Raw genomic sequence first — 25711 nt, forward strand, 5'->3', positions numbered from 1 at the left:
ATTCTTCCTAGTGATCCTAATGAGACAGCCTGTCTACAACATATCAACCCTTCCCAGAAATCATAAAGTGCTGCAGAAACAGTTAACGGTTGCTTTTGTTGTTGTAGGAGCTTTAATGATGTCTCAGCTTGTTTGCATGGATATTCTTGTCCTAACAGTACCTGTTTACGAAAATATCCCAGAATAACGCCGAATGCATTCCTCCTGATGGTCCCAAAGAAGCACCCTGTCCATCACGTTACCATTCCTGGATATTATAACATCCTGCTTTCCCCATATGTCTGAGAAACAGTAAACGTTTCGTTCATGTTCTCACCACTAAAAGCCTTTGTCATGTCTGTGCATGCTTGTGAAAACACTGTTAATCATAAAACCATTCTTGTTGTTTGGAAAGAGAGCACAGTCTAACCACAGATAGGAAACTCAGAACAATTACGCACTGTCATACAGAAGAGAAAAATAGCTCGAAGTTTCGGTGTCCTACAGCTACTCGTCTGGAGACGTCCTAATGCCACAATGGTGGATGAGGGACAACATCCCGCCAGAGATGGATGGTCTGGTTCAACCTTTTTTGAACACTAGAACAACAAAGACATCACATTACCCTCAGAACTTTCCATAGATACTATGCCCCCATCCTGTTTCAACCAGTCTGTAGAGGCTCCTGCGTCCCAGCACAAAGAACGTCTTGTGAATGAATGGAGTATTCTGATTGGCTCTTACTGAATTTACCCACCAAATTACTGATGCTGCCAGTGCGGGAGGACAGTCCGCCTTTTTTTCTGCAGATGAGACTTTCAGCGGCAATCCTACTTTCTACAGATCGCCATATTGCACTGACAGTTAAACCCTGCAGAAGTGGTCTACAGATCGTCAAATACAGAAAGACACGTCCTCAATTACACTGCTTGGCCGCTGAAGATGGATGCTTGAATATTTCAGCGTGAAACCGATCTCCGAACTGGCTATATATAACCAAAATGCTGAATCGACGTAGTAAACACACAATTTGTATCCTGCGACATACAAAATCACCACTTCTGCATCCTACATATAGCTATTGACCATCAGACACTCGTTCATATACCACGAAGACAGACGGAATAGGCACACGGACCTTATATATAGCCGTCGCAGCACTAAATATTTCCCACGAGGTCAGTAGGTCATCCACTGCAGCCGACGGTCACAAGTAATCTTCCCCCCCACACACACTGGCCTGGCGCATGACCAGAGCACCCTCAGCGAACCGAGGTCACTCTCCGAACTGTTGTACAAAGGCTGGGTCAGATTCCTCGGCACAGAGGGATGCTTGCTTGCTTTCTACACCCATCTCTAGACTTCTGTATTACAAGAACATATGTATTTTCATATGGTTTGCCTGAATATCATACCATTTTCGCGATATTTCTCGATATCAGGCATGTAGCAAAATCGCTTGCATAGTATTATCGCCTGTACAGTATAATTCCGAAAATATAGAGTGGTAATTATGTCTCTAGAAACCCAAAACCGTAGCGAGGTGGAGCGTGTTGTAAAATACTGAGTAACTGGAAACTTATCTCGTCTGCAAAGACATTTTCATGAAAACTCGAAAAAAATAGAGGAAACTGATATTTCTACTTGCGAATACCGATGTTGGTGACGTAGCAGATTCCAAATCATCCTTATAATTTACAAAGTCAACTAACGTGTTTCTCATGTGTCGAGAACCATCAAACGTTCTTTCACCCATCTTTCCAGTGCTAGATGCACACAACACACTGACAACTTTTTAGCTGTGCCTACAAGGGTGAGTCGCGAGGTAAACATCTCGCAGCTATGCATCAGCCATGATGGGCAGGTAAACGTGTGTGCGGCCATATGTGTCTCGCTTGTGGAGCAACCTGGATCGGCGTGCACGTGCTGCCCCAGTGAGCTCGCCTGTTGGCCTCTGTAGGGAACAGTTCACTGATATGGGGGTCGAATTTCTTAAGCATAGTTCGAAAGCGCTTTTACATGCAATGAGTGTTTGTGCATTGCATTATTTTGACTATTAAAGAATTGTGAGTGTGTTTGCAGAGTGTTATACATGCATTATTTTTTTTACAATTTTATGCGTAGAGAATGTGTCTTTGTATCAGTGCACTGAGTTATTTTGTGAACATGTGTGTAGGCTGCGCAATGCATTATTTCAACGTTTACAATTAGTGAGAGTGTTTGCATAGCGTTTTGCATGCATTATTGTGATAATTTATAAGTTGCTTCCATGTCTGTACATCAGTGTACTGCATTATTTCGGTAATTTACGAGCAGTCTGCATGTCTGTAGTATATTTATTGTGACCCCAAGCACGTTAGGGCGAGTTTTTTCCTATTAGTGTAAGAAATAAACTATGTGAAATCCATCTCTAAATAAACTGTTCCAACTTTCCACTGAAATTTAAGACCACTGCACCTCTCCAGCATCTGCACACTGACTGAGTCCTTTTCCTGCCATTTTTGCCCAGAACGCCATCTTCGATTACGTCATGGAAGGGGGGACAGCACTCTCTGGTGGCAGTACTGTGTACTGGGTCAACTGGACTCCGGACCTCATGGTAAACACACTGGTTGGAGCTACTGCCTATGACAACTGAAATAGCTTAAATAAACACTGCATGCAAAGTAAAGACTTATGTCCATCCTATCCAGCAGCCCAGCACAGACTGAGTTCTTTTCCCGCCAAAATTTCCCTGCCATTTTCTTAGGTTAGTGGAGATAGCCCAACTGACCTTCTTCCCCTTCTTTTCATTCGAGAAAATACCACATTTTTCCAGTAGTATGGGACTGGGACAATTTAAGCAGGGCCACGCAGATGAATACAACAGTTCCCATTTGAATAGCGGTCTGATAAGACGATTCTTCCTGAACGTTATACGAACAGTGAGTGCAAGTTAGTAATGTTTGAGATGTTTACTGCGGTTATATAGGGCGTGAAGTGTATACCGATGTATACTTCGACTAAAGTGTTACTGTCGACCTTTTACCTTCTAATAAACTTATCATAGCTTATGAAAATGCCCAAGGATGTAAAGAGAAAGTGTCACTTTTCCGATGATTACACAAAAGGGCGGTCTTTTGTCAAGAAAGGATGTATGCATGAGGAAGCGTTGTGTGAAATTTGTAGCTGTTTCATCTCAGTAGCTCACAGAGGAAGGTAGATGTGAGACACTACATTATTACAATGAATCATACAAATGGCTTCGCGATAGCATCGTCATCAAAGCCCATTTCTTCATTCATGATTAAAGAAGATATCCAGGGAGACTTGCTCGTTGCTGCTGCAGAACTAAGAACAGTTTTGTAAAGTTGTCAAGCATCATCAGTCCTTTAGTTCCCTTGACTGTACCATAAAACTGAATCCTAAAATGTATCCTGACTCCAAAGTCGCCGCAAAGCAGTCTGCAACCAGCATCAAAGTTACACCGATTGATAAAAATATTCTCGCACCATACCCCGTGTTCGAATGCGTAAAAGAATTGCAAGAAGTTTCATTTTATGGCATAGACATCGACGCATCGAACCACAAGGCTGAAAAGATGCTTCCTTTAGTTTTCAATACTTTATTGAAATTGAGGGAATACAACAGAAGCTGTTGAAGTTTGATTCGCTGAATAACGAAACATCGGACGGCTTCATCGACGCGGCCAGCAGAATGTGTTTCACAAAATTAAAGAAGAAGCAGGACAAAATGTAGAAGGAATTGGACGCCCTGCGAATGTTCTCCACAATGCTATATACAGCGTTGCTGAATCTTAACCATCGACATTTAAATAATCGTCATGAAAACATTTAATTAATTGTCAATTTACATGGTAAGGACAGAGAAGCAGATAGAGTTCTGTTTATACCTTGATGTCAATCATCAGGCTCTTCTATCTCGCTCAAAACAAGATGACTGTCTTTAACGCCCGCAGTTGACATAATTCGTAAGCTTTGGATTCCATTAAAACAATTTTTTGACACCGAAGACAGGCTACCTTAAATAATTTCAGATTTTTTCAATAGTCCGATCAGTAAAATTTACTTCATGTTTCTACAGTCAAACTTGGCTCTGTTTGAAAAAAAATATAAAGAACGTGGAGAAGAATAAAGTCTTGATAATTGAAATAAGAAACATATTAATCGACACTCAAATATGTCTCAATGAAAGGAAAATTCTCACTTTAATTATCATGCAAACTAGATGAAATTGAACAAATTAAAGAATGAGAACCCTAACCAAGAAATAATTATAATTTGATTTCGAAATCGGAGGAAGAGAGATTGTCTTTCTATACCATATCATTTGACTACTTTGAGAAATGGGCTATTTCTTTTAATAAATATCACGTAGTTGATTGGATGACGCTATCTGAAGTCTGCGGAGAAACACTATTATACACTTGAGTAAAAATGGCGCGAAGATTTCAGGCGACATTTGTTTTCTGGAATATATGTATCTGAAGAGCTTTTTACAAGCGAAGCGTGACTCGGAAGAATGGAAGAAAGGTGGATTTACTTTCTTAAGGGAACCGGAATCGAAAATCCTAAACGCAAAAGCCAACTTCTAAAATTATGCGAGTGTTTGCTTTCTATAGACGCACACAACGCCACAGTGGAAAGAGTATTTTCTCTGAAGTCGGCCCGGTGGGGTGATCAAAGAAATAGACTGCTGCCAGGGACTGTGGAAACCATCTTACAGTGCCAGTTGAACTACGAGCTGACTTGCAGGGAGTTTTATAAATACGCAAAAGGGAAAAGAGACTTCCTGACAAGGGTGAAAATATGGTTTTTTTTTTTTTTTTTTTTTTGCAGTTCATAAACATTTTAAGGTAAAGTAATACAGGTTGAGATTATTCTGCACACTTTTCTATCAGAAACCACGCTTCAGTTTAAAGCAAGACAGCACCAACACCTGTGGGGGTGCTCATCAAGTAACACTGAGCTTGTAGAACGTCAAAGTGCTTATTCAAGAGGTTAACTGCAAATCGGGGTAACTATACGTCGCCGGCCGGGGTGGCCGAACGGTTCTAGGCGCTACAATCTGGAACAGCACGACCGCTACGGTCGCAGGTTCGAATCCTGCCCCGGGCATGGATGTGTGTGATGTCCTTAGGTTATTAGGTTTAAGTAGTTCTAAGTTCTAGGGGACTGATGACCTCAGTAGTTAAGTCCCATAGCGCTCAGAGCCATTTGAACCATACGTTGCCTTCCTCAGTAACTTGGTTTTTCCCGATGTATCCATGCTGCATCAGGATCACTGCTCATGGGTAAAGCGTCTGCTTCTAATCTTAGGGGCAAAGTGTGAGAGAGATGACATGGATTTTTATCAGACTCTGTAACAATGTTGTTTTCACTCTAGAATTTTAAATGTGTACTGTACACGTAAATTTATGCTTTGGAACTTATGGAAGGTGGCCTGTAATATGATAAATTAATAATAAATAGAAACCATATCGACCTTGCCATTGTGGGGTGGCTTGCGTGTCTCAGTGATGTAGATAGCCGCACCCTAGGTACAACCACAGTGTTGGGGTATCTGTTGAGAGGCCAGACAAACGTGTGGATCCTAAAGAGGAAGAGCAGCCTTTTTAGTATTTTTGGGGGGAACAGTCTAGATGATTGACTGACATGGTCTTGTAACACCAAACAAAACGGCCTTGCTGTACTTTTACTGTGAACGGCTGAAAGCAAGGGGAAACTACAGCCATAATTTTCCCCGAGGGTATGCAGCTCTACTGTATGGTTAAATGATGATGGCGTTCTCTTGGTTAATATATTCCAGAGGTAAAATAATCCCCAATTCGGATCTCCAGGTGGGGACTACTCACGAGGATATCGTCATCAGGAGAAACAAAGCTCACGTTCTACACATAGGACTGTGGAATGTTAGATCCCTTAATCGGGCTGGTACGTTACAAAGTTTAAAAAGGGAGACGGACAGGTTGAAGTCATATATAGTGGGAATTAGTGAAGTTCGGTGGCAGGAGGAACAGGACTTCTGGTTAGATGAATACAGGATTATAAATACAGAATCAAATAAGGGTAATACAGGAGTATGTTTAATGATCAATAAGAAAACAGGAATGTGAGTAAGCTACACTGAACAGCCTAGTGAACGCACTGCCGCAGCCAAGATAGGCACTGAACCCATACCAGCCACAGTAGCACAAGTTTATATGCCAACTAGCTCCGTCTCAAGTAACGTATGATGAGATCGTTAAGGCGGACGAAAATTGAATTGTGATGGGGGACTGAATTCGATTGCAGGATAAGGAAGGGAAGGAAAAATAGTATGTGAATGTGGACTGGGGGAGACGAATGGAAGAGAAAGCCGCCTGGTAGAATTTTGCACAGAGCATAATTTAATCATCGCTAACATTTGGTTTAAGGCACATGAAAGGAAGTTCTATATGTGAAGAGACTTGGAGACACTGGAAGATTTCAGATTGATTATATGATGGTAAAACAACTTTCGGAACACGATTTTAAATTGTAAGACATTTCCATGGGTAGATGTGACCCTAATTTATGGTTATGAACTGTAGATTAAAACTGAAGAAATTACAAAAAGATAGATTAGGAAAATGGGAACTGGGTAAGTTGAAAGAACCACAAGTTGTTGAGAGTATCAGAGGGAGCTTTAGGCAAATATGAATGGGTAGCTCTGAGACACGAAGAAGCGAAGGTAGTAGAGGATCCAATAGGTAAAAAGACAAGGCCGACATGAGATCCTTGGATATCACAGGAGATACTGAATTTAATTGATGAAAGGAGAAAATATAAAAAAAAGCGAGCCGAACTCTCCGACTGTTATTACCGTGACAAGGCACAAGGCAAACTTGCTCTAAGCACTATGGGAATTAACATCTGAGGTCATCAGACCCCTAGATTTAGAAACTACTTAAACCTAACTAACCTAAGGACATCACACACAACAATGCCCGAGGCAGGAATCGACTCTGCGACTGTAGCAGCAGCGCGGTTCCGGACTGTCGTGTCTAGAACCCCACGGCCATGGCGGCCGGCCGCACAAATAGAAGTGATTTGTTTTAAATTACTAAATTTTAACAGCGAGAAGAAAGCCACTGCAATGAAAATCGAATAGTTGCTCACGACAGTCTAAAATTGAAACGAGTTCATTGATAGGTCGTGAGAGAGAGAGAGAGAGAGAGAGAGAGAGATAAATCACACAGGAAACCATACCATTCTAACTCGAGACGTTCTGCCTCCCCCAGTAAGCGGCAGATCTTCACAGTGTCTTCAGTGTGATGCCTCATGGCGTTAGCCCACCTGTCTGTAGCCATAACTTCTTTGCAGTGGGAACTAATGAAGCGGATAGCTGCCGCCTTTAGCTTCTCACATGAGTACACCATTGCAAGGACAGCGCAGTCTGCTGCGTTCTCCATGCATAAGTCTTGAATCAGTTGCTGCTCGCACTGCTGCTTCAGCCTCGGGACATTGTACTTGTCCGCCGCAGCGAGCAGTTCTGCTCCAAAACATTCCAACAGAGGCGCTTCGTCTGTGTACATGAAATGCAGCATCTGACGCAGCACTTCCTGGTTGATATCTGTGATGCTGACACTGTTGTTAGAAGCTTCCAGCAGATCGTGCCGGAACATAGCGGCGAAAACAGGGCTGCGGGCCGCCATTATAACCCTGTGAGCCGGCAGCCAGACACTGTCTGCCGTGATGGTGACATCAGCCGCTACCCCGGATGACAGCAGAGCTCCAAGATCGTCCCTCAGGGTCCCTCTGCTCTTTCCTCCCTCTTCCATTGCTGCTGCTCCTGGAAAGATATGAATACAGCAGCCTTAGTAGCTTAGTGGGCAGACTGGGGATTCAAAAAATTTTCAGCTGCAATCTTGAAAGGTATATACATAAACTAATTCAAATTTTATAGGAAAATTTTGTATTGAACCAGAGATGGTCAAATGTAGTATCGATGTGCAGTAGCATCGCTGCTCAACAGCGATCGCTGATTCAAGATGTTATGGGTGATGTGTTAGAGTAACTTTGGATAGAGAGATGTATGGAGGACTCTCAAGTGTAAAGACGTGTTGTAACTGATGTGTGCTGGATACATACTTACTCTCTACAGGCAGTAATGATCTATTAATTGCAAGATACTACACGGGATATAATAAGGTAAAGAAAGTTGTTTTGTTATTAATCTAAGGCGCATATTCATAAGTGATAATTGAGACAAGATATAGCACCCACATCCAATGAATTTGTCAAGCTAATTGTTAATGTATAACCAGTTTAATGTGTGTATTAATTGTGAGCATTATTAATTTCCAAATAATCAAAATGCAAGTTTTAAAGTTAGTGCCATATTGCTGCTTACACCAAGTCAATACCAGCTCCCAGATCCATGTCGTTTTTGATAAACTATTTTTCTCAAGAAGTTATTGCCTCAGGCATAATCGATTTAATTAAAATGTATGCTAAGCAACAGCTGTGCACGATAGCTGTTTGCTAACTATACAGTTTAAAGTACTAACAGGGAGCAGTGCGAAGGGCGTCATCATTGCGCAGATAAAGGCAAGAAATTTTATTATTTCCGAGATAGTATTCATTAAGCACAGGGATCATTATTTTCAAATTGACAAAGTTTTGTTTTATTATCAGGGCCAATTTCAAGCCAATAGTGTTGCATCAGATTCAGTATTTTGCTTTACGTAAATTCATATAGTTTTGCTTTGGTTTAAAGTTCTTGAGAGTTTACATTCTCGTAGTCAGAAAAGTTCAATACACGGCAAAGCGCATATGCGACAAGATAAAATACACGTTCACATGGCATTCCCATTATAGTAGTCGTGTTTCAGACTACTGTCAGTTACTTAATTTCAATAATATTTCACACGTACAAATTTCAATCGTATTTCAAACGTACATGTTTCAGTCTACAACTCCTTTCTCCTCAATAAAGTTGGTTGGTGTGAAAAATAAAAAGTTGAATTTTGGTCCTAGGTTCATCTGTTACTGATTAAATAAGCCAGTTCAAAGGTTGGCGGGAGGCAAGGCCCAAAAGGACCATGGCTTCTCCGTATTTTTTAATTTATTTACATAAACAATAATGAAAATCATCACAAAAAGTATCAAAATTATTGGCAAAGAAATACATTACGTTCTAATGGTGGTGATACAGTAGTCAGAAAATTCTGCGAAGGACATGAAGTGTATCTGAAAGAATTATTTCAATCGTGGAGCAACGAAAAATTTCGTCTTATTCAACCGAATGTCTTATAGATCCTCACATGACAGTTCACGGTACCAATATGTTCCAGAAAGCCGCTCGCGAAAATACGATTTTTCAGGGGATGATATCTTAGGCTTTGTTGATCACAGAGATGAGGGATCAAATATTTTGGATAGCCCTTGGCCTAGCGACTATTTTTATGACTATCGGAAGAACCGGTATAATGCAGTTATCCTACACTACAGGGCTAAAATTTAAACATTACACACTTCTTCCAGCTCAGGCAAATTGAGAAATCAGTTGATTCTTTTGCATTAGCTATGGTCTAGGGTGGGCCTTAGGCGGTTTAAACGCAGTCTAGTCAGGTCAATGTGACCACCGCCTGCGTTCGACGATAACGTGCAACAACGCTCTCAGCTGGCAGGTTGCAGCACTAGAAGGGTAAATAAAGCGTGTCGGTGGGACGCAGAACACCATGCAGTCGTTGTCGTAACGCGGAAACAGAACAATTTATCTGGCGTCCAAAAGAGCATATCACCGGCTGTCAGGGCCAAGAATGGAAGCATTTCCGAGACAGCTAAGTTTGTAAACTGTACGCGTGACGTCATGGTTAAAGTATATCGTGGATGGCAAAATGGTGCTATACAAAACTGGCGTCATAGATGGCAGGGCTGAACAACGGCTACGGGGAAACGAAGGCTGGGATTTGCATGACAGTAACGCAACTGGATGTCCAATGAGTGTCCATCGGACAGATGGCCGTTGGCGTGTACTATGTGGAATCAACAATCTGCTGCAACAATCGTCGGAATAGTTCAAGCCGGACGGCATTCCCTGAGTTACCTCATCATTCTGGAAGGCACAGTGGCTCAATATAAGAATTCATCCATCCTTGGGGACCATTTCAGCTCCTACATACTGTTTGTTTTTCCTCGGCACGATGACATCTACCAGCAGGACAATGCAACATGTAACACAACTCGCAGTATATGTGCGTGGTTTGAAGAACACCAGGATGAGTTTACTGTATTATCCTGGCCTCCAAACACACCGGATTTAAGCCCAATACAGACTCTGCGGGACCTCTTCGCTCAGGCTGTTCACGCCATGTATCCTCAATCGACAAACATAGCGCAGCTGGCCACGCCACTGAAGTCTGCATGGCTCCACATCTTCGTCGATAACTTCCAGAACATCACTGACTGTCTTCCCGCACGTCTTGCAGCGTTCTGTGTTTCTGTGTTGCAAAAAGGTGGTTATTCAGCATTTTGACAGGTGGTAACATTGATGTTGAATATGGATTGGGGGTAAGAAATGAAAGAGGAAGCCGTCTGGTAGAATTTTGCACAGAGCATAACTTAATCATAGCTAACACTTGGTTCAAGAATCATGAAAGAAGGTTGTATACATGGAAGGATCCTGGAGGTACTAGAAGGTATCAGATAGATTATATAATGGTACGACAGAGATTTAGGAACCAGGTTTTAAATTGTAAGACATTTCCAGGGGCAGATGTGGACTCTGACCACAATCTATTGGTTATGAACTCTAGATTAAAACTGAAGAAACTGCAAAAAGGTGGCAATGTAAGGAGATGGGACCTGGATATACTGAAAGAACCAGATGTTGTACAGAGTTTCAGGGAGAGCTTAAGGGAACAGTTGACAGGAATGGGAGAAAGAAATACAGTAGAAGAAGAATGGGTAGCTCTGAGGGATGAAGTAGTGAAGGCAGCAGAGGATCAAGTAGGTAAAAAGACGAGGGCCAGTAGAAATCCTTGGGTAACATAAGAAATATTGAATTTAATTGATGAAAAGAGAAAATATAAAAATGCAGTAAATGAAGCAAGCAAAAAGGAACACAAACATCTCAAAAAGTGCAAAATGGCTAAGCAGGGATGGCTAGAGGACAAATGTAAGGATGTAGAGGCTTATCTCACTAGTGGTAAGATAGATAGCCTACAGGAAAATTAAAGAGACCTTTGGAGAAAAGAGAGCCATTTCTATGAATATCAAGAGCTCAGATGGAAACCCAGTTCTAAGCAACGAAGGGATAGCAGAAAGGTGGAAGCAGTATATAGAGGGTCTATACAATAGCGATGTACTTGAGGACAATATTATGGAAATGGAAGACGATGCAGATGAAGATGAAATGGGAGATACGATACTGCGTGAAGAGTTTGACAAAGCACTGAAAGACCTGAGTCGAAACAAGGCCCCGGGAGTAGACAACATTCCATTAAACTACTGACGGCCTTCGGAGAGCCAGTCCTGACAAAACTCTACCATCTGGTAAGCAAGATGTATGAGACGGGCGAAATATCCTCAGACTTCAAGAAGAATATAATTCCAATCCCAAAGAAAGCAGGTGTTGACTTATCTTAGAAGAAAGATTAAGGAAAGGCAAACCTACGTTTCTAGCATTTGTAGACTTAGAGAAAGCTTTTGACAATGTTGACTGGAATACTCTCTTTCAAATTCTAAAGATGGCAGGGGTAAAATACAGGGAGCGAAAGGCTATTTATAATTTGCACAGAAACCAGGCGGCAGTTATGAAAGGGGAGCAGTGGTTGGGAAGGGAGTGAGACAGGGTTGTAGCCTCTCCCTGGTGTTATTCAGTCTGTATATTGAGCAAGCAGTAAAGGAAACAGAAGAAAAATTAGGAGTAGGTATTAAAATCCATGGAGAAGAAATAAAAACTTTGAGGTTCGCCGATGACATTGTAATTCTGTCAGAGACAGCAAAGGACTTGGAAGAGCAGTTGAACGGAATGTACATTGTCTTGAAAGGAGGATATAAGATGAACATCAACAAAAGCAAAACGAGGATAATGGAATGTAGTCGGATTAAGAAGGTGATGCTGCGGGAGTTGGATTGGGAAATGAGACACTTAAAGTAGTACAGGAGTTTTGGTATTTGTGGAGCAAAATAAGTGATGATGGTCGAAGTAGAGAAGATATAAAATGTAGACTGGCAATGGCAAGGAAAGCGTTTCTGAAGAAGAGAAATTTGTTAACATCGAGTATAGATTTAAGTATCAGGAAGTCGTTTCTGAAGGTATTTGTATGGAGTGTAGCCATGTATGGAAGTGAAACATGGACGATAAATAGTTTGGACAAGAAGAGAATAGAAGCTTTAGAAATGTGGTGCTACAGAACAATCCTGAAGATTAGATGGATAGATCACATAACTAAGGATGAGGTATTGAATAGAACTGGAGAGAAGAGGAGTTTGTGGCACAACTTGACAAGAAGAAGGGACCGGTTGGTGGGACATGTTCTGAGGCATCAAGGGATCACAAATTTAGCATTGGACGGCAGCGTGGAGGGTACAAATCGTAGAGGAAGAGATGAATACGCTAAGCAGATTGAGAAGGATGTAGGTTGCAGTAAGTACTGGGAGATGAAGAAGCTTGCACAGGATAGAGTAGCATGGAGAGCTGCATCAAACAGTCTCAGGACTGAAGACCACAACAACAACAATAACACTGATGTGACTGGACAGTGGGTGGCTCCTGAGAAAATCCAGAAACACCGTGATTTATGGGTTTCAAAAGTACCATTTGTGGGAATCCTGTCTGACAAGTCGTAAATGCAGTTTTAACTACTTAAGTTCTAGCATGTCTCTTTGGTATATAACATATGTATTTTATAAATATCATACCGCAGTAATCAACGTAATTAACCCAGAGAGATAATAGAAAGGCATAGTAGGTACATGTAACTAAACCACGACAAATGATCTCCGTTTTTCTCTATAAAACCGATAACATTATCAATATTGAGCTCTTTCACTCAGTGTAACTACTTAGACTCTTGTATTGTCTTGGCTTTCATCCTTTGTGTGATTAGTATAATTCGAATAACAATTGAGTTTTGAAAAATGTGTGTCGTGTTACTGATTTAAAGTTATCCTCCCCGTCAGTACAATGATTTCCTGAATAAAAGTAAATTTAGCTGTCTTAAATAAAGGTATTAATTCGTAATTTTAATGAAGTCATTGTTGACCGCAATTTTGCTCAATTTTAATTTTCTTAGTATTTACGAAACAGAACCTTCCATATTTTGTAAAATAAGTCCGATCGTCTTTCAAAAGAAATGGCTCTGAGCACTATGAGACTTAACTTCTGAGGTCATAAGTCCCCTAGAACTTAGAATTACTTAAACCTAACTAACCTAAGGACATCACACACATCCATACCCGAGGCAGGATTCGAACCTGCGACCGAAGCGGTCGCGCGGTTCCAGACTGTAGCGCCGAGAACCGCTCGGCCATCCCGGCCGGCGATCGTCTTTCAGATTACATTCATTTCCACAGCTTATCATGCAGTAATAGCTTGTGTACGCAATTCCAGAATGAATCGATACCAAACAGATGATGATTGTCGCTATGAATTTGAATATTCACTAAACAGAATTACAAGCAAATAAAGACTTTACTAAAGTAATTAAAAGCATGTACAAGCCATTGCACATCGGGTTGCAGCGAAAGCGGATGGGAAAATTATGTTATGTATCTATTGCTGACTGACTGCATTAATGATAAATCAATTAGAAAAGGGCGAGAACTACATATCTTGTGACATACAAGCCAAACGACAGAATGGCTACGAAATGACGGGACGTACTAAGCTTTAGGTGAAAGGTAATTTTACGTCATTTTACTAAAAGAAATCCGATAAATTTTGGGTATACGATAAATCATACAAATCAAAGGGCTGTCAATGCCACCGTTTTCACTTATCTTTGCAAAGATAAGTGACTGTAAAGTGAAGAATCGCAACCCACATTTGCAACGATCAGTTTTTCAAAAAAATTTGATCCAATAACAGATAGGAATTATCTGCCAAAATCAAAGTCGGCAATATGGTCGAATAGTATCACAAATAACGCGGCGCTGCTTGAGTGTTTTATAATACATTGTGCGCTAATAAATATTAAATCAAGACAGATCATAAATCTTACTTTAGCAGGCCAGTTAGGGCATAAATAAACATTCGGTATCAATAGAGGCTATCTGTTTAACCAGAAATGGAAAAATAGGAAAACCAAAAGAAACAGCTACCCCGGACAATACCGATGTTGAATCGGAGATTGATGAGCAAGAAGTAATTGGCACAGCAGTGGAAAATCTGGATTCTGTCGTTAAGTGAAAAAGAGATGCCGGCAGAATCTCAGCAAACCGCTCAAGCGGTACCCAGATCGTTTACTGACTTTCATAATTTTTTTTAAGAGATCACTCTAAGCCAAACGAAGAAACTCAACGCAAATTTTGAACGTGAGGCATATGAATTAAATACTTAAGTAACTGCACAGCTAATGGTCAGATATGAATACGAACTTTGAATGTACAGCATCTGAACTAGAAACAAGAATTAATTCTCAGTAAGAACAAAACGTTCAGTGTATCAGGACGGAACTTACCGAACTAAAGAAAGCATACAAAGATTTGTCGGCGGCTGTGCATAATTTGTTTCGGTAGGTCGAAAAAATCAAAACTGCGCAGGGAACAATAGAAGACAATGATCAGCAGCTTGCTCGACACGTACTAAACCTTGCCGTAGAGCAAGACAAACATACACAAGAAAAATTTGAAAACAAAAGTAAAACGATTACCTTTGACTTTGTCCATTGGTTGAGACAGAAGGACGATTAGCTGAGGGAGCTACAGATGGTAGTATAACAAGCTATAAACTAAGCTTTGTTAGCACGTAGTGGAACTAGCGAAGCTGACAGCAAAACATCGCAGTGGCATGATCAGGTAATTGAAGAAGTGGAGAAAATCATAAAGGCAAGTTAGTCAACCAGTCACTTAGCTTGTGACGCGGGGGCGGCAAACAATCTTTCCTCTATACTTGGCGAGGAGAGCCTTCTAAAATACAGACAATTTCACTCACTCTGGACAAAAAACGCCCACACCCAGTGATTTTTATAAAAAGTTTTCGGGGTAATATTCATAAAGCATGGATCGACATGCAAAAAAACTCATTCGTATCTTAGGGGATGGTGCATTGTGGACAAACGACCCGGCAGATTGTCCGCAGCTCGTGGTCGTGCGGTAGCGTTCTCGCTTCCCACGCCCGGGTTCCCGGGCTCGATTCCCGGCGGGGTCAGGGATTTTCTCTGCCTCGTGATGACTGGGTGTTGTGTGCTGTCCTTAGGTTAGTTAGGTTTAAGTAGTTCTAAGTTCTAGGGGACTAATAACCATAGATGTTAAGTCCCATAGTGCTCAGAGCCATTTGACCCGGCAGATTACCGTCAAACATATGCGCAGCTCGAAAGAGCATTTTTGCGGAAATATTGATCACATAAAGTCAAGAACGTGTATAACACTGAACCATACAATAGCAAACAGGAAGCTCTCCGAAAATACTTTGAAAAATATGTTAACAAAACCGGGTATTGGGGTGAATCCATGTCGCAAGGAAAAGTAATCTGCCCCTTAAAATCCAAATTACCAATACATTTTAAAGAGAAATTTATACCGGTACCTAACTCTGACGTGAAATAGTTTGTGTCAACTCTTATCGCAACTGATCTACTACATGAGGAAACGAATAATGGTAACAGCAGTGGTGGGCACGTTACGAACAGTAACAACCAATATAATAATTGTAATCGTAATGGTAATGGAAAGAACAATAACGCCTCACCACAGCATCATAATGGAGCATATAACAGAGCAGGAGATGGCGGAAGTTTGTCATTTTTAGTAAACGCTGGCGACAAGAAACTAGATACAGTTCTGGGTATTTCCAGTACGGAAATAATCATCAAAACCATTGGCAAATTATCAGCGAAAGAACTGGCATCAAGGCGTTGGGAATACACTCACGTCAGCTGGTAATGCGAATGGGCAGCAAAATTCACCTGCATCCAACAATACAGGGGAGCATAATTGGCGATGACACCCCATCTGTCAGACTTATCCAATTGGTAGGGGATAATAGACCCAGCACCTCCTGTGCGACATAGTAAGTACGACCACAGCGTGCAACCTACGACAGAATGCAATCAGAGAAGAATTACGTAACGAAGATAAACAATGCAAAAGACCCAATACTGAAGTGATACAAGCTGCATTTTATGCTACAGTGGAAGGCACACCAACTACTATTATTACAGACACCGCAGCCACCACGAATGTCATGTCCTTGGAACCAGATAAAATGATTTATGAAACATCCACACCGTATACCCTTCCTGTCCAAAACCCTAAAATAGTTGGTACCTTGGGTAATAAGTCTAAAAATGTTCTTATGCAGACTCAAGTATAAGTCGACGCAGATAATGGGGCAATGAGTACGTTCCTCGTCAATGGGACTTTATTAGTGAGGTGCATATGAGGGATAGATTTTTTGCAGGAGAGGAATGTATTTTTCGCCCTCCCTAGTGACAAGTGTATGCTTTATGTAGGTAGGAAATAAATAACCTTACCACTTATGAAGAGTAAGGCGGGATAGATTATGTCAAGGTGTCACGATTGGATTCGTAGGTACTGAGGTAACGTCTAAAGACAACAAGTTTCCTTGCTCTTCAAGTACATGAGTTCAGATAAGAAAAATGTGATGTGCAGCCTTGGAAGAATCAGATTAAAGAAAGAACTGCAGAGTCCAAACATTTGAGCAACAAAATGAATTAAATGATCTGCTCTATAGGTATATTAAAGTATTCAACGAAAAACTGGTAACATAAATGGCTATATACGCAAAATGAAATACGACACAAGTTACAAGGTTGGCGGAAACATCTTACTTCGAACGCTCCCTAAACCTACCTTGCTGAAGAAGAAAAATCGTAAATGGCAAATGCTATTTACAGGACCCAACAAGATTACAATAATCCCTTATGAAGTTAGTTAGCCTATCTACTTGTACAGCCTGAGTAGAGCCGCATTAAAGAATTATATCCTCATCGGTATACAAAGAAATATATTCTGTGACAAATATGCTTGTTATTCTCAAAAACATTTTTATTTTTGTGTTTAGTAATTGTGTATTTACACGTCGATATGTGTGTTGTTACTAATGCAATAACTAGGGAAGTGCTTTGTGAGAAAACGTGATACATCATTTATCCAAAGACTGATCTTGCAAGAAATTAATTTCCATTGTAAGTAGTAAAACATTAGTAGTCTACCAAGTCAATATCGCAAAGAATTTTTTCTGAGTACTATACTTCCCTAATGTAATTTAAAGTAATTGGAACAATTTATGTAAAGTAAAGTTTACGAAGAATAAATATTAAATTATTACGAGGGTAATCTTAAAAGTACATAGACCTGTTTATTTCTACAACGGTTTACACCAGTTTACAGCTTGAACATTTAGCTATTTTTCGGCATAATTCAATTATGAACCTCTTCATTCACTTTGTCGTCGGATCTGAATCGCTTTCCGGCCAAATGTTCTTTTAACCTGGGGAACAGGGACAGTCACTGTGCGCCAAGACAGGACTACAGGGTGGATGGGTGATTATGTTCCACTGAAACTGTTGCAGGAGAGCATCGGTTTGCCGAGCGATGTGTGAGCGAGCGTTGTCACGGAGAACTTGTACGCCCTTGCGCAACATTCCTCTTCTCCGGTTCTGAATTGCCTGTTCGAGTTTTTTCAGAGTCTCACAGTACCTGTCAGCATTAATTGTGGTCCCAGCGATTCAGCTCCGACGAGGAGGTGAAAGAATAGGTTCATAACTTTCTGAACAGCATGGCGGCGAGCTGGTATGACATTGGCATACAAAAACTGTCACAGCGTCTACAAACATACATCGACAGAAATGGTGATTATGTTGAAAAACAGCTAAATGTTGACGCTGTAAACTGATGTAAACCATTGTAGAAATAAACAGGTCTATGTACTTATAAAAAAATAGGAGACCTTGCTTTTGGGATTACCCTCGTACATTCTTTAGAGCAATATACGAGTACAAATAACAGATGTCATGAAATATGCTCTTTTATAAATATAGCGTAAGAGCAGTAATAAGTCAGTTTTCATATTGGTAAATTTTTAAGTCCTTACGTAAGCCTAGTTTACACGACGGCACTAGGTAGCAGGCAACTGCGATACCGGCCACGCGCAGAGAGTTTGCGCAACTCGTCGGTGAAACTAAACAGTTTCGGCGTGTTCCAACTTTGGCGACACTAGCTGCTGAATTTTGAGGTTATGTGTGTCCGTAGGGTGTAGACAAACTGAAATATGAAGTGGAGAACGGAGAATAATGTTCGCTTTTTGTATATCTATGCTTTGCATAGGTGCTGGTTACAAAAATAAGCAATATATTGCTGCTCCTGAGACCGCCAGGTGCGATCGGAACATAAATAGTTTGACAATATCTGAGCTGCAGGGCAAAATTTATTGAATCAGGAGCACATATACAACTGAATTAAGAAAAATACAAGAAAATGTAATTTCTAGCTGTGGAAATGCTCTCGTCTACAAGACTAAAATCCCATCGTTGGAGTTGGCCGACCTTCTTTTTTCTTTTTTTTAAGGAATATTGTTGACAGGAGGGAAGGCTACACAAATCAAGAAGCTGCATTCTTTATTCAATACGCATTATTTAAAGCTTCGCAGTAGTGCTCACCATTCACATATGTTTGAATTTTGAAATATTGCCACTGTACAGATCTACCTTTAAGAGAGTAGTTTACAAACCATTCTCTTCTCAATTCGGCCTGCTTCGAAAAATTACTGCTGTTAATGTTAATAATTATTACTGATAATGTTAATAATTATTGGTGTTAAGGAAAAGGTGTCATTGTCGTCACCAACTAAATCCGCATCTTATAGCATGTCGAGTGTTCTCGATTGTAATGCACGCAGTGTGGTATGTAATTTCAGTTCTGGCGGCAGTGCTTCATGCATTACAGTATCTTTATTCCTTATCGAATAATTAACTCTATTTAGAAGAAACGTGAACAGTTCTGGTGACATTCTAAGATAATTAAAAGAACTTCTTGCATTATAGACTATTTCAGCAAGGATGCTGAGCAACCGAGCTGGCGTCTTTTTTCATTCAGTCACGATTCGGAACACGTTTCTTATTTTTTTCTTATGTAGCCATTCCACGCAACAAGCTTTAACTCCATCACAACGTGCGACGTGCAGCTGCCAAAACTTTCATTTCAAACACGACTCAGGAACCCACAAAACGACGAAACTGAAGTATATAATGGTTTCGCCGTGTCTACAGTCAAATATGAAACCATTTGCGTGAAACTCATTCCACGTAACGACTGGCACAACCGAATGTCGTCGTGTAAACTAGGCTTTAGGTTAGGAAGTGCTAAAGTGGGTCATGGTTTTTTCATTAATATGATACAAAGAATATAGTTCGGTGTTAGATGAGGCAAGGTTATGCCTCGTGCAGACTTCAGTTAACACACGCAAGGATTTTCAGTAGTCAGAAAGGAAAAGTGTTTTGTTTAGCTTTCATATAGATTACGAAACACTTAGGACACTCATGTACATCTAGGCTTCATGTTCTTACACTACGGCCACATGAGAGATTACGATCGCGAAAGGAAGAAACCTTGTAAATAAAAGAATTGAGCAACTATTATGTAAAATAAAACACTTGTAAGCAACAAATTTATTTGCTCAATTTTAAAGATATAGAACACAAGTTGTTGGTCAAAGTAAAATATTGACTATGGATGACAGCAATAATAATAAAAAAATTGTGTTATTCACAGTGACACTAAGAACAGAGCAAAGCGAATATGTGTTATTTAGAACTCTAGGCGAGTGGCAGTACAAAATCTCGTGATGTGAAGAGCCAAACACCATGATGCTAGTGCATGAAAATGGACGGCGAATCTAGTCAGGGTGTATACATGGACAAGGAAAAAAAATTCCCGGATTTTTCCAGGATTTCCCGATTGAAAATACACTTTCTCCCGGATGAAAATAAACTTTTCTGTGTTTAGTGACAGTACACTTTTCCTCGGCACTGTAAAACTTATCAATCCTTAGATGATTTATGGTTTGACACACCGACGTAGAATTACTAGCACTTTAGAAAATGAAACTCAGGGGAAAAAACACGTTTCGGAAAGATCTTTGATGTGCAGCAACATGTACGCTGCATATTTTAGTGTTACGAAAGTATAAATTCGAATTCAACGAAACACCGCATGTTACTTTCCGAAGCATTGAAATCGAGACTGCGGAGCGCTTTCGTAAGCCAGTCACAGCTCATGTCACGTGATCTCGCCAGCTGATGACAACACAGGACACGTGATGTAGTCAGCCAACAGCAAGATCACTCTCCTAAGTAGCGCGAACACACAAATAAGAAAGATTAATGGTTTAATTTAATATACATATTGTTGCTACAAGAAAAGCAAAGCTTTCACATATAATACTGGTCTCGAAGATCAATAAGCTGCAAGAGAAGCTAAGCTTCCACATATAATGTTGATCTCTTTTGCGCATGCTACACTTTAAGATATCACATAAATGTGCCAGTAAAATTTTTAATAACGACGCAAATGTCTGATCTTCTCGGCTCGAAATTCTTCTAGATGGTCGTCCCCAAAGAGCTGATTTTTAAATGAGAGTCAAACGCTCTGTGATTTAAGAAATTCGTCGTACATTCTCGCACAAAGTTCATCTTGTATAAAAGGAAATTTACTTTGAAAGTAAAGCCTTTCAAACCTACCATTCGCAATGTTTTCCCGTAACCTGTTAGAAATACGTTTGTTTCAGCAGTTGCCAACCCGTATATTTGTACGTGTAAAACATTAAAAGATCTTGCATTAAATCGGATTTAACGTAAACAGCTGTCATGTTACGCTCATCGGAGGCAATTTGTTGTTAAGAAGCATTGCATAGTCTTCCTAAAGCCTTTGACACACTTTGCTGTTGGCAGACGCTTGTATGAGCACTGTGTTTTGTTGTATACGGCTCATTTCCTTTGCGACTTAAGTTTTATTTTCGTTTTTTTTTTCTCTCGTTCATGTTTTGTTCCTGCAGTATTATTCTGCAGAAGCGGTATACAGTAATATTCTTTGTTAGAGTATCGGTTATTACCAGCCAAAATTCCAAAAATTTAGCTGAAAAATAAAACAATGAAAAATTCCCGGAATTCTAAAAAAATCCCGGGTTTTTCCCGGTTTTCTCCCGGATGAATAAATTCCCGGGTTTTTCTCGGATCTCCCGGGTCGTATACACCCTGCTAGTGTAAAATGTGGAACTAACAATCCTCTTAACTTACCTTATCTGCAGAGATGGGCCGATGTATCGGGCTGCGGTGGTGTAAGAAAGACACGCAATACAGACGAACCATGTCTCGCGCGTGTGACTGTACTGCCTTGCAGTGACTTCTGAAGCCGACTGTGCCAGCGCAATGCAATAATTCTTGATTGTTGTCACGCTATGCTACTGCGCGGCGATTTAAAAATTCAAAGCTTCATGAAAATCTAGATCGTTTACGCTCATTAAAGGCAATAACACATAGCGGCTGTAGGCATTAATCAAAGGTTCAAATGGTTCAAATGGCTCTGAGCACTATGAGACTCAACGTCTGAGGTCATCAGTCCCCTAGAACTTAGAACTACGTAAACCTAACTAACCTAAGGACATCACACACATCCATGCCCGAAGCAGGATTTGAACCTGCGACCGTAGCGGTGGCGCGGTTCCACACTGTAGCGCCTAAGACCGCTCAGCCACCCCGGCTGGCAGGCGTTAATCAATACAGAGGAAATATATTATGTGAGCAATAACGAAAAATGAAGACCCAGTTCACTAATGCGCAAATCATGTTCAACAAAGCTGTTTGAAACAACAAAGCAAACATAAAAACCAATAACCCACAGCCACAATGAACAATAAACAGTAGTACTGTATAATACTATGTATCTGCGAATGTATGTGTGTGAACTAATAATATTCTCTCTAGGTCCAACACGATAAAAAACCGAATATTCTGTAGCACTGACACAAATGTACAAATGTTTCATGTCAATCCCTGTACGGTGAGCTGCTTGAAAAGGGAACTTCATGTATCCTGAGACCTGCTATCACCTGACAACGCCCCGGCTTGCACACAACGATCCTTGCCCGAATCGGAAGGTCCTGCCTTCATCCCACGACACCGTGTTTGACCTGGAGCCTTCTCGTCTCATTAGCGCCAACTACCAGCACGTCAGCACTCAACACGCCATAATATAAACCGTTATATCAAGGTAGTTTGAATGAAAAATACTGAGAAAAATATTAAAATAAAGTATGTAAAGTTCCCCTAACTAGACTTAGACTTACGCGTCTTCAGTGTATAAATGCAAAAAGGGCTCTTGCGTGTAATAACAAAAGGAAACCCAGAAGACTTTCCAAAATACATGTAGAAACGTAAATGAAAGCATCAATACTGTTAGCGGTACATGTACTTGTGTACATCAGTGAGTATTTGACCAGCAAAATAGCTAATATTCTTGTCGAAGCTGTGGCGCAGTGGTTAGCATACTGGACTCGCATTCGGGAGGACGACGGTTCAATCCCGTCTCCGGCCATCCTGATTTAGGTTTTCTGTGATTTCCCTAAATCGCTTCAGGCAAATGCCGGGATGGTTCCTTTGAAAGAGCACGGCCGATTTCCTTCCCCATCCCTCCCTCACCCGAGCTTGCGCTCCGTCTCTAATGACCTCGTTGTCGACGGGACGTTAAACACTAATATCCTCCTCCTCCTCCTCCTCCTCCTCTTGTCGAAGTTTAAATATTTCGATGTATTTCAAGGCTGTATTGCAGATGTCACTAACATAGAATAAAGCTCGAAGTCTGGAACCTTTCCTGCAGTTTTTGTCGAGTTTCCCGTGGGACCACGCCAGGATGGGAAGGTAACCCAAACGCAAGTTAAATTTCAGGCTTCAGTCAAACAAACGACACTACCGTAATTATTATGTATAAAGGTACTACGAAATAACCAAATAACTTTAATAACGGGATAACTAAAAGTGTCAAACATTTGGGAGTTAAAATGTACTGATAAAGCGTAAGAACGTGAAGGACTATGTAGAATAATGTTGTCGCTACGGTTCAATTTTGTGAATGACACAAATAAACACTCCTATTCAAAAATTCAAGGGGGCATTCTAGCGCCCCTTTTCCATATATAACCAATATATTTTATAATATAAATACCATACGTCAGGAATAAAACCTAAAAAGACGATATAAAAGCAAAGTACATGTAACTAAACCACGACATATGATCTTTGTTTTTGATGTATAAATTGTCAGTTTGAGGCTCTCTGTGACTCCGTGAAGCTGGTTACACTCATATATTGTCTTGGATATCACCCTTTTTGTGATTAATGTTATTCGAATAATAATTGATTTTTTTTAAAATACGTGTCGTGCTGCTGATTTAAAGTTATCCTATACGTCAGTACAACGATTTTCTGGAGAAATTTAGTTGTGACCGTCTTTCATAAACGGTACCTAGTTATAATTCTAACGAAGTCATTGTTGAGCGCCATTTTTCTCCATTTTAATTTTCTTAGTATTTCTTAAATAGAACCTTCCATATTTTGTAAAAAACAAAGACCGGTTACCTTTCAGATTAAATACGTTTCCACAGATTATTATATAGTCAATCGCTTGTGTGTGCAATTTCAAAACAAATCAACACCTGTCAGGTGATAAGTGTAGCTATGAATACGAATATAATAAAGGCTTTCTTAAAATAATTAAAAGTATCTACAAGCCACGGCGCATCGGCTGGTAGCAAAAACAGAGGGAAGCATTATTTTTGATTTATTGTTGGCTAACCATCTCAACGTTAATCTCAATTAGAAAAGGCTGGGAACTACAGATCTTGTAGCATACGAGCCAAACAATAGGAAGCGAACATATGGCAACGGTTCTGAGGTCACCACGCTATGTTTTTACTCGCCACTTTTTGACCATAAAACATCACGACGTGCTGTTTGTGTGTAATGGGCACAACACGCCAATATCGGCTGTCTTGACCTGGAAATTGTTCGATTGTGCCACTTGGCGGCGTAAGAACCTTACAGAAATTTCTTCTCTCATACGAAATTCTTCGTACTTGCAAATCAAATATCGCGTTTTTTTGTACACTGTAGGCGTAGCCCAAAAATATCGTACTTTTTTATTCAGTGTAGTGTACAGTGAACTTGTATTGGGTGGGAGACGATTTTGTTTTATCTTATATTTTGCGTACTTATGTATTTGTTGTTTGTACACTGAAGAGCCGAAGAAAGTGGTACAGCTGCATAATATCGTGTAGGGCCCCCGTGAGCATGCATAAGTGCTGCAACACGGCGTGGCGTGGACTCGACTAACATCTGAAGTAGAGTTGACAACATGAATCCTGCAGGGCTGTCCATAAATTCGTAAGGGTACGAGGGGATGGAGATCTCTTCTGAACAGCACGTTGCAAGGCATTCCAGATATGCTCATTATACACAACTCTGGGGAGTTTGGTGGGCAGCGGAATTGTGCCAACTCATAAAACTGTTCCTGAAGCCACCCTGCAGCAATTCTGTACGTGTGGAGTGTCGCATTGTCCTGCTGGAATTGCCCAATCCGTCGAAATGCACAATGGATATCAATGGATGCAGGTGATCAAACAGGATGCTTACGTGCGTGCCACCTGTCATAGGCGTATCTACACGTATCAGAGGTCCCATAAAACTCCAAGTGCACACGCCCCACACCATTACAGAGCCTCCACCAGCTTGCACAGTCCCCTGCTGACATGCAGGGTCTAAGGATTCGTCAGGTCGTCTCCATACCCGTACACGTCCATCCGTTCGATACAATTTGAAACGAGACTCATCCGACCAGGTAATATGTTTCCGGCCTTGGGCTCCGAAAGCCCATATCTTTGATGTTTCGTTGAATAGTTCGCACGCTGACACTTGTTGATGGCCCAGCATTGAAATCTGCAACAGTTTGCGGAAGTGTTGCCCTTCTGTCACGCTGATCGATTCTCTTCAGTCATCGTTGGTCCCGTTCTCGCAGGATCCTTTTCCGCCCGCAGCGATGTCGGTGATTTAATGTGTAATCGGATTCCTTATAGGGTTGTTTTAAAAATCTGCCTTACACAAACACAATAAGTTTATAATTCTGTAAAATACAATATCAAATTTATAATAATTTAATTGTTGTAGGTCTAAGAACTACAATATATGCAATTTTCTTTGTTTTGTTTAGACTCTCACCTTAATATTACATTGTTAAATGAACTGCATTATTATACACCGGTTTTGTGCTCTTTTTCGTCGTTTTTTCGAGAGCATGTCATTTGCGAACCACCCAAGAGGGAAATTATTGCGTATTTGTGAAGAACTGTTTGTGGGCAGAGGTTACTTGCATTTTTGTACTTACATTTTCCTGATATTCATGGTACACTCGTGAAATGGTCGTTCGGGAAAACCTCCACTTCATAGTTACCCCGGAGATGCTGTGTCCCATAGCGCGTGCGCCGACTGTAACACCACGTTCAAACGCACTTAAATCTTGATAACATGCTATTG

The 25711-nt window shown here is 40.7% G+C and overlaps 1 protein-coding gene across 2 annotated transcripts in view; it reads right to left on the bottom strand.

Moving 5' to 3' along the window:
- LOC126190743 (TD and POZ domain-containing protein 1-like) overlaps positions 1-25711 on the bottom strand; it is a 55846-nt gene that overhangs the window by 14507 nt on the left and 15628 nt on the right. The window contains exons 1-2 of one of the 2 annotated variants that reach the window (XM_049931239.1): positions 25563-25657; positions 7209-7791 (exon numbers count right to left, since the gene is read on the bottom strand). In XM_049931239.1, coding sequence (XP_049787196.1) covers positions 7209-7780 — 572 coding nt within the window. In that variant the 5' untranslated portion in view covers positions 7781-7791; positions 25563-25657. Of the gene's footprint in view, positions 1-7208; positions 7792-25562; positions 25658-25711 lie in introns of those variants that run through there. The other variant, XM_049931238.1, reaches the window with a different exon arrangement.

Source organism: Schistocerca cancellata, chromosome 6 (assembly GCF_023864275.1).
Source record: "Schistocerca cancellata isolate TAMUIC-IGC-003103 chromosome 6, iqSchCanc2.1, whole genome shotgun sequence".
In the NCBI taxonomy this organism is placed as follows: domain Eukaryota; kingdom Metazoa; phylum Arthropoda; class Insecta; order Orthoptera; family Acrididae; genus Schistocerca; species Schistocerca cancellata.